Genomic DNA, 10,778 nt, shown 5'->3' on the forward strand with positions numbered 1-10,778 from the left:
AAAGACTACCCAGTCGTATTAGTCTGCATGAAAGCAAATAGCTGCCACTCTGACACTGACATTGAGATTGCATGTATTGGGGGAAATGCTGCCTTGTGTTGTGGCCTGAACAACCAGAAAATTGTGGCCTTGAAGTTGTATTGTGGGGTAGTTATGAGCCTTTAACCTATGGCTAGACACTGCTGCTAAAATAAGTATTTCAAACTGAATGGGTCAAGTTTATGCATGCTGATTATTGTCAAGGTCAGTGTGTTTCTGGAATTTTAAAAACGCAGTTAGAAGCAACTGAAGCTTAGTTAATGACTGAAAGAAGAAGAAGAAGAAAAAAATGTTTTATGTGGATTAACCATCATTTCCTCTTTTTAGCAGAGAGGTCACACTTTCTTTGCACCATGCAACTTGTGGTCTTCCAGTGTGCATCAAAATGTGTTCATTATCATTGCCATTTATTTCCACTCAGAATGACCAGTTAATCTATGGGAAAAGGAATTACAATTGACCTTATCACTTCCTCTTAAACCTTGGTGTTCTATGAATTGGAGCAGCTTCAAAACAATGACAGGATCAGTCAGTACAGATTTATGGAAGGGAAATCAGACTTATCAAATGTACTGGAATTTTGAGGATGTAACTAGTAGAGTTGCTGAGTGGGAGCCAATGGACATACATTACTTGAACATTCAGGTGGTTTTAAATGAAGTCCACTTAAGAGATTGGCATTTAAAATAATTGTAAGGGATTGGGCTAGCGACATGTCACAAAGAGAACTAGTTGGCACTAGTTCAGTGGCACAGCAGTTAGCACCACTGCCTCATGGCACCAGGAACCCAGGTTCGATTCTAGCCACGGGCAACTGTGTGTGGAGTTTGCACGTTCTCCCCATGTCTGCATGGATTTCATCTGGGTGCTCTGGTTTCCTTCCATGGTCTAAAGATGTGTAAGTTAGGTGGATTAGCTATACTAAATTTCCCAGAGTGTTCAGGGATGTGTAAGTTAGGTGGGTTACAGGAGGATGGGTCTGGTTTGGGATGCTGTGAGGGTCGACGTGGACTTGTTGGGCTGAAGGGCCTGTTTCCACACCGTAGGGATTCTATAATTAATAATATAATTCTATAATAATGCAGATAGGAAACAGTAGGAATAAATGGGTATTTCTTCCTTCCCCCCCACCCCCCCCACACAGCAGGCACTGTGACCACAGGGGATCAGTGTTTGGATCCCAGCTATTTACAACATAAATGTAAATCTCCAGCTTTTCAAAGATGACACAAAGCTGCGTAGAATGGTGAATTCTGAGGATGCAGCAAAGGTGCTGCAGTCTGATTTGGATGTGTTGATTGAGTTGGCAATTGCATGGCAGATAAATCTAATGTAGCTAAAAGTGAGATTATGCACTTTGCAAGCAAAAACAAGGTGGCAAACTATGTGAATACAAACAGGTTAGGACAGTGGAGGTGCAGCGAGACCGGGATATCCTCATATACTAGTCACTGGAAGTCAGCATGAAGGTGGTGAAGAATACGAATGGTATGCTGGTCTTCAAAGCAAAAGGATTGACTACAGGAGCAGGGATGTCTTGTTGCAATTGTACAGGGCATTGACGAAACCACATGTGGGGTATTGTGTACAGTTTTGTCTCCTTATCTGTGGAAGTATATTCTGGCAATGGATGGAGTGCATCAAAGGTTTACCAGAAGCATTCCTGGGATGAAAGATTCATGTAAGAGGAGAAACTGGACCAGTTGGGATTATATCCACTGGGGTTTTGAAAAATGAGCTATCTTGTTGAAGTATTTAAAATTCAAACAGGACTAGACAAGAAAAACACAGGAAGGATATTCTGGATGACTTTTTAAAATTCATTCACAGGATGAGGGCATCACTGGCTAGGCCAGCATTTATTCTTCAGAGAACAGTTGAGTCAATCACATTGTTGTGGGTCTGGAGTCACGTGTAGGCCAGACCAGAAGGGTGTTTCCTTCCCTACGGAACATTAGTAAACCAGACAGGTTTTTCTCACAATTAGCAATAAATTCGTGGTCAACATTACACCCTTAATTCGGATATTTTAAAAAAATTCAAATTCCACCATTTGCTGTGGCAGGATTTGAACTGGGCTCCCCAGAACATTATCTGGTCTCTGGATTAACAGTCTAGTGATAATACCATTATGCCATCACCTTCCCACTGCAGAGTCCAACATCAGGGGTTACAGCCCAAAGATATGGGGTAGGCTATTTAGAACTGAGATGAGGAGAAATTTCTTAACTAACAGAGTAGTGAGTCTGTGGGATTCGTTGTAACATAAAGCAATTGAGGCCAAAACACTTAATATTTTCAAGAAGGAGTTAGTTTTTTTCTTAAAGAGCTGAAGGAATCAAAGAGTACAGGAGAAAGCAAGAACAGGGTATTCAGTTGGATAATCAGCCATGATCATAATAAATTGAAGAACAGACTCAAAGAGCCCAACGGCCTACTCCTGGTCCTATGTTTCAATTAATTGAAACTATATGGGTGAATGCCAGTGGAAATGTTCACATGGTGAGTGGTTGAAGATACAAAGTACTTTAATCAAATTAAAGGCTGTCATTGCTAACTTATGAAGGTAGCCTGAGTTTTCCAAAAATTCATGCATAGAACAGCTTTTCACTTGAATGTTTTTTAAAGGTGGGAGGAGAAGGACTTAAGAACCTGGAGGGAAAACATTTTCAAATAGGGTGGTTCGTCCGTGAAATGAACTGCCACAGGAAGTGGTAGATGCAAGTACCATTACAAATGTTTAAAAGACATTTGAACAGGTACACAAATAGGGAAGGTTTAGAGGGATATGGGCCAAGTGCAGGCAAGTGGGATGAGTTTAATTTGGGAAACTTGGTCAGCATAGACGAGTTGGACTGTTTCTATGCTGTATGACTTTTATGACTCATGCAAGGTGCTTTCCCATGGATGCTATAAAAATTGACACTTAATCACATGGGATATTAGGAGAGATTATCAAAAGTTGATCAAAAATGTAAAGGAATCTTCCCTTAAAGGGAGAAAGTACAATCGCGGCACAGGGATTTTCTAGCGGAAACTCAAACTCAGGACCTAACTATCTGAATGTGAGGCCAATGAAGTGTTTTAAAATTGTGGATGCTGAGAAACCAGGTAACTTGGAGGGGTTTACAAAGATTTGGTGGGGTAAGAACAGAGAAATTCAAAAACAAGAAAACTGACACCTTTGTATCCTCATTGTTCCCAATTTCAGTGTCTCTATTGCTAAATTTACTATCAAGTTCAATTCTTCAGACATTACAAATATCTTTCTTTTGTTAACAACTATCAACACACTATCTATCAACATTTTAGCACTGAAGACCCATATAGTGAGGCACTACTGAATCCTCCTTTCAATATCTGCAAGGACTAGACAGTTTTTTAAATCATTTTTTAAAATTAATATTATGATGGTCAGTGATTTGCAAACTTGATTTGCTTTATTCTCCTGCTGTATGTTGAAGTCAAGGAGGCACTGATTTCTTCCTGGAATCTTTGTAGAATCCTAAAATTCAACTTCCTAACTGTGGTCTTTCCATTCTCCTTTGAGCTTATAGGTATCCTTTCCCTAGATTTATCATTTGTTTTCAAGAAGGGATGAATAATTAGTATTCTACATCAGCTTGTTTTGGATATACATTTATTATAAGAGCCACACAATCACTGGTATAGCTCAGCAGCAATTTACATTTAATACTCTTCAAGCCAAACAATCTAGTGTAAACTCTGGGCGAAGAATGTGCTAAAATAAATATGTTCTAAAAGCTACGTTTAAGTGTATTATGAAGAAGAAATCAGTATTAGCATTCTTATGCATGTGTGAAAACATGCAGTCACACAGTGGGTTTGCAAGTTTCCCATAAAAACCCATTAAAACAAATTTGATCTATACATAGTGCCTTTAACACTCCAAGTATTTACAACAGTGTTTAAAAATCTCTGCCTTCCTTTAAAATCTCTATCGTAACTGCAGTTACATTTTTACACTGTTTTAAAAAAAAAACCCACAGATCTGTTTCAGCGAACAACTGATCTATTAACAGGCTTGTGGCTCAACAAAAGTCAAATGACACACATCCAGTGCTAAGGAAAATATTTTTTGCAGTTAACGAATGTGCAAGTTTCAAAAGATGTTATGTACCCAAAAAAGGTATCTGCTCTGTTTCACTTCAGTATGTGTGCCTTTGACAAAATATTTTCTTTGCTTACTTTTTTTATTGCAGTACACTGTTGTTACAACAAATTCACTTTGACCATTCTCCATTTTTCTGAACACACACAAATCAAGAAACTAAATTGCATGGCCATCTCCTTTCCAAATGTTCTAAATCAAAGGGTTAGAGTTTAGTGAAATACCATCTGAAGGATTCAAGGCTGCTAATTCTCATTTGCAAGAAACAATTTAAATCTAGTTTTGCATAGCCTTTTGATTTTTTGTAATGGATTGCAAACAAAAAGGTGTGTGTATATTTGTGAACAGTAGTATCTAAAGACTGACCACATGGATGCAGGGAAAGTACAAAAGATAAGTGGATGCATTACAGAATCAGATAACCATATCTGTTTTCAAACACATGTACCATTCACTGATGCCAAAACATGCAGTGGTGAGTTAAACCTTATAACTAAAACAGCTAGTCCCTGACAGAAGCATGCTAATACAAATAAAATTATTCATAAGAACAAGCGATGATCCTCTCCAAAGTGAATTGTTCAAGTAATAGTCTGGTTGAACGGTGTATGATATTTTCTCAAAAACCAGCTTAGCTACAATCATGAGCCTCCATTTACTAAACTTGTTGATCAATTCCTGGAATTTGGGACTGATGTCACTTCAGTGTTTTGGTGATAAGCAAGACATGTATCATTGATGGGGCCAAAAGAAGCTGAAAAACTTTGACACTATTCTGTAAACAGTAACAGAGTCCATCAACCTCAGGAAGGGTAACCAATTCAGTTCCAACTGTTTAAAAATAAAACACAGATTTGTAAATAGCCACAACTCTTTTAGGAAAATCATGGAGGAAAGAAAATTAGGTAGGACACATCTACCAACCATTAGAATGTGCTAGATATTTTACCGAGTAGAGGACCTTCAAAGTGCCTGTGCTTCTTTCCATTATTACATTCCTCTGTCTGATCTATGAAGAATCCTCTATAAACTCAGAGTCTTGTCATAGCTATGTTTCAAACAGATAATTGAATGCTGAAAGGCATAAAGTTAAAATCATTAGGTTGGACATGATTTCAATATCCTAGTAATATCTGAAGGTAAAATAAACCCACTGGTTTAACAAACCAACTCTTAGGCCTGCCGATAAAAGTAAAAGCTAGTTTTACGAAACACTGTCTAGCGAAATAGTAACTATTTACCATAATATCTGTGTACGTTACTCAGAAGTCACGTCTAATGTTGGAACAGCAAATGGTGCAAACTCAACAGGTTGACTGGAATCTGCAATTAACTGACTTATCGGATGTTGAACAGCACGCTGATTGTCTCCAGTTCTGATGTTATCTCCACTTTGCAGTAGTAGGAAAATATTCTAATTGATCTTTACCCCAGTATTTCATTAAGCGTGTTATGTGTTTCATTTTGGTAACCTATTCCATATTGAAATTTAAAGTGTAACCCACACTCGTGTGTTTCTTTGGACGTCACTACACTTACTGTGAATATATTATTTGCTAAATCTTAAAAGGCAGCTGAAATATGCAGGGGTCATTGGATTTATTGGGTGTGTTTAGATTTTCCTACAGTAATGAAGTACAGCTGAGGATGTGGTGTGTGCACAAATCAGAACTTCCAAATCCACAAAACGTGAAATGACATGTGCTGTAGCAAGTGGTTGCAACAGGAAAAATCAAGTTAAGAGTGTAAGAGACTAAAAAAAATTGCAGATTATAAACTAATTTTCTCTAAGTGAATCATTGGATTTCCTTCACCCACAATTCAGAATGGACAGTTTAGCAGATATCAACCGGCAGATATTCTGCCAAACTAAATTTGTTCTGTGCACTTAGCCCTAAAACTGAAATAGCCCTTCAGGAGGCAGATTGATTTTAATCTCACTGAAGTGTCTCTATCATATTTATGGTCAGTGAGTTATTCAATCCTTATGTGAACCATGCATCCAAATTCATAAAGACTTAATTTTGCACTTCAATGTAGTTGAATGAAAGCATCCAATTCTTCTGGAATTAATCCTTTGTAAATGACCTTATGTTTTTCAATGGCACGAGCAGCAAGGCACTGCAGGGTGATGTGGTTGATGGGTTGAATCAGATTCTTGGCCATCTTCTTTTCATCCAGCAAATCCCAAGCAGTTTTCTTGGAAGAATTGGTGGCATCAAAATGTGCACCAGTGTCAATTAACATATTCATAATATCAAGATTGTTGTTGAATGCAGCTATATGGAGGGGAGTGTTGTTCTCATAATCTCTCGAGTCAACATCAGCACCACATTCCAGCAGTACCGAAGTCACTTGCAATGAAGGGAACTTGCAAACTGGATAACGGCCAACTGACGTTGTGTCCTTGTCAACTGCTAGATGTAATGGGGTAAATCCACCCTTCCCTCTTGGGTTCAGCTTCAACAGCCGATAGATGGTTTGCTTCTTGTAATGCTCCTGATCAGCACGACATTTTACCTTTTCTAACAAAGAGATCAAGTGTAAAATAATAGATAAAGCTTTTGTGAATTGTGCAACATCAGGTGGGTTGTCTCGTTGATTCACTGCCCGCTCAACTTCACGAACGCTTTTGCACAAGATGCCCATAAGATCATTGAAAGATACTTTCATGGCCAAGGTGCCTTTTGGACGGTCTTGCAGGACAAAAGAAAAAAGCTCAGCAAAGGAGAGCAAACTACTAGCAGTCATAGGGCTCAATGGGTCCAAATTGTTCTGCTGCATATCCAGCGCATACTTCCACAAATTAATGCACCTTTCAAAGTTTCCAGAATCAGCATAAACTGCACCTCGATAACGAATATAGTAGGAAGTGTCTGGATGGGATGGGCCAAGAATTCTCTCTCGGATCAATAACGCTTGCATTCTCATCTCATCTGGGTCAGTGATCAAGGCTTCCAACTCTTCAGATGTTGTAACTTCTTTTGCATAATCATAGGCTAGTACCAACTGACCCACCTGTGGCTTCTTAACTACTTTGCTTTTATCACTATGCCTCTTCTCCATTGCTCTCTTCCAAAGCTTCATGGCTCCCAGCAAATCCCTTTTCTTATCAACAAACGTAGCTCCCAATAATTCAAGTGCATCAATTCGGTCTTCCTTCTTGGTCTGCACATGGTTAATAAGAAACTCCACAATATTCATGTGGCCTGTGACACTGGCAGCAAGTAAGGGGGTCATTCCGTAACCATCCTTCTCCATCTTAGCCCCACATTTTAGCAGCATTTTCATGATTTCCAGACTTCCTGACTCTGCACAATCGTGCAAAGCAGTGTTGCCCTTCACACTCTTCCTATTCACATCCGCTCCTTTCTCCAGCAAATACTTGGCAATCTCCTTGTGGCCTTTGTAGCATGAGATCATGAGGCAAGTATGCCCATGCCTGTTGGCCACTTCCATGTCTGCTCTGTGCTCGATGAGGTACTTGACGATCTCCAGGTGGCCGTCGAAGCAGGCGGCCCGCAGTGGAGTAGAGTTGGTCAGGGTGGTGTTGTTAACGGACGCGCCGTGTTCCAGGAGGGTCCGGACCACCGACAGGTGCCCAGCGGCCGACGCTGCCCACAGCGGCGGGGCACCTTCGATGGTTTCCCCGTCGAAATTGACCGAGCCGCCCAGCTCCACCTTGGCCTTGCAGTGCTCCATCAAGTAGTCCACTACCTGCAGGTGGCCATACCTGGAGGCGATGAGCAGGGGGGTACCGCCGTTGGTTTTCTCCAATGTCACCGCCTCCAGCTCCTCGGCGCTCCGGTTGTCCAGCAACTTCTGCATAAGTTTCAACTTGCCGTCCCGAGCTGCATTGAAAACTGCCGTCTTGATGTCCATGGTCGGGCCCCGGCTGCCATTTAAACTTCGGCCGGGCCAACAGTGAGGGGAATAAGGTGAGGGGTTTCGGGGGGAGTATCAGCGGCCGGGCCCTCGACCCACTCGAAGCGCCGATTATTATCTTTCGAAAGTAAAATGGAGACCCTTCAGCGGAGTGCTCACCGCGCATGCGCCACTGCCGCCGCGAATGCTGGGGTGTTGGTGACCAGCCTGTCACGTGGTTCAGGCCGGGTGAACCACGACACCCAGGAACCCTCCGCGGAACGTTCCAGGCGATTGGCTCATCATGCCCGTGACCGACGTGAGAATTAGCCAATAAAAATGTAGAATTATTCCCATGGGGCCGCTAACCCTATGAGAGTCGCCAATGGGTTTGGCGAGGAGGCGGGTGTTTATTCGAAGGGCGGAGATGGCGGTTGGCGGCAGAGGTGCTCAAGTTACGAAGAATAATAAAGCAAGTGTGTTGAATCTGGAAATGGTGCACATGATCTTAAAAATGATCCGACGTGCTTTATGTACGTGTCGATAAGTAGGCGAAGTGCCCTGTCAGGTTTACAGGGAGGGATCCAACAGATATCAGTGAGGAAGCCACCAGTTACTGAAATGGTAACTCAATATCAAATGTGCCTGTTTTGATGTAGAGAGAGCGTAGAAAATACAAAGAGTAAGCCACACAGCCCTAAAAGCCTGCTCTGCCATTCAGGAAGAGACAGAAAGACTTCAGATGCTGGTATCCAAGGTAGACAAACAGGAGAATGGAAGAACATAGCAAGACCGGCAGCATGTGGAGGAGTTCTAAGGAAGGGTAGTGCCCGAAACGTTGACTTCTCCTTTCCTCCAGACGTTGTCTGGCTTGCTGTGTTCTAACTACCGTTCAGTAACTGCATCAATTTCACTTTTTCGTTCTATCCTCATTGTCCTTGATTCCCATAGTGCCCGAAGATCTGATCTAAATCTGCTCACTAATTAAATATCTACAGCTGAGAATCATTAGAGACGTAAAGCACAGAAACAGACCCTTTGGTCAACTTGTCCATGCCAACCTGATATCCTAAATTAATCTAGTTCCATTTTCCAGCATTTGGCCCAATCCCTCTCAACTGTTCCTAAACAGATTCTCAATATTATTATATGCTCATTCTTATATGAATAATATAACACCGTGTATGTATATATATATATATGTATATGTGTAGGTATGTGTGTGTATATATATGTGTGTGTGCACGTGTGTATATGTATTTTATATATATACACACACTGCACAATTAGAGAGAGAGACAGTAGAAGCTGATCAGAGGTTATCAATAATATATAATTAGAGTAGAAGTTAATCAGAGATTAATAATGTTATGTAACATAATCATCGGTATAAATATAATTGTATAATATAGGACAGAGTGGGGTTGAATCAGCTTCTCAATAATATTGTATACTCATTCTTGTTCATATCAATAATATAACATCATGTATATACTATACAATTAGAGAGACAGACAGAAGTTAATCAGTCATTATGAGTATTGTGTAGCCATCTTCCTTATGTAATGACAACACTATATTGTAGAGACAGTGGAGCTGAATCAGAGGGTATCAATCATATCATATAACACCATGTATATAATATTTAACTATAGACTGTAACATAGCAAAATTAACCAGATATTTTTAATATTTTATAACCATCAGTATTAATGTAATTAGACTTTATATACTGTAGAAAAGAGTAGAGGTGAATCAGAGATTATTAATATTGGGTCTGTTCTCAATGGAGAGAAGGAGGCTCTGAAGGGATTTAATAGAGACATACAAGATGATCAGAGGATTAGATAGGGTGGACAGTGAGAATCTTTTTCCAAGGATGATGACTTCAGCTTGTACAAGAGGGCATAGCTACAAATTGAGGGGTGATAGATTTAAGACTATTGTCAGAGGCAGGTTCTTTACTCAGAGAGTGGTAAGGGCGTGGAACGCCCGGCCTGCCAATGTAGTTAACTCAGCCACATGAGGGGAACTTAAACAGTCCTTGGATAAGCATATGGATAATGATGGGATAGTGTGGGGGCAGGGGCTTAGATTAGTTCACAGGTCGGCGCAACATCGAGGGCCGAAGGGTCTGTTCTGCGCTGTATTGTTCTATGTTCTATATGCCCATCCAGATGTAATTGTAGCCGCCTCCATTATTTCCTCTGGCAGCTCATTCCATACCTCTGCTTGAAAAAGTTGCGCCTTGTGTCCCTTTTCAATCTTTCCCCTGCCACCTTAAACCTATGCCCTCTAGGTTTGGTCTCCCTAACGTTGGAGAAAAGACCTTGATGATTCACCCTTTCCATGTCCCTCATGATGTTGTGAACCTCTATAGAGTCACCCCTCAGCCTCCGATGCTCCAGGGAAAACAACCCCAGCCTGTTCATTGTCTTTCCTAGGGTTCAAACCCTCCAATCCTGGCAAAATTCTTGTAAATCTTTTCCAAACCCTTTCAAGTTCAACAATATCTTTTCTATAGTAGGGACACGAGGATTGAACGCGGTATTCAAAAAGTGGCCTAACCGGTGTCTGGTACAACCACAACATGACCTCCGATCTCCAAAACTTGATGCATTGACCAAAAAAGGCAGCATACCAAATGCCTTCTTCACTAGCCTGTCTGTCTGTGAGTCCATTTTCAAGGAACTGTGAACCTACACTCCAGGGTCTTCCCAAGGCCTTACCGTTAAGTCCTGCT

General features: G+C 40.9%; 1 protein-coding gene across 1 annotated transcript; it reads right to left on the reverse strand.

The window, feature by feature from the left end:
* Positions 1-3,633: 3,633 nt before the first annotated feature.
* LOC125465972 (protein fem-1 homolog C-like) lies at positions 3,634-8,229 on the reverse strand. The gene has a single exon (XM_048560020.2). It carries the CDS (start codon positions 8,051-8,053, stop codon positions 6,203-6,205), a length of 1,851 nt encoding a protein of 616 aa, XP_048415977.1. The 5' UTR covers positions 8,054-8,229; the 3' UTR covers positions 3,634-6,202.
* Positions 8,230-10,778: the final 2,549 nt, after the last annotated feature.

Source organism: Stegostoma tigrinum, chromosome 30, assembly GCF_030684315.1.
Source record: "Stegostoma tigrinum isolate sSteTig4 chromosome 30, sSteTig4.hap1, whole genome shotgun sequence".
Lineage (NCBI taxonomy): Eukaryota > Metazoa > Chordata > Chondrichthyes > Orectolobiformes > Stegostomatidae > Stegostoma > Stegostoma tigrinum.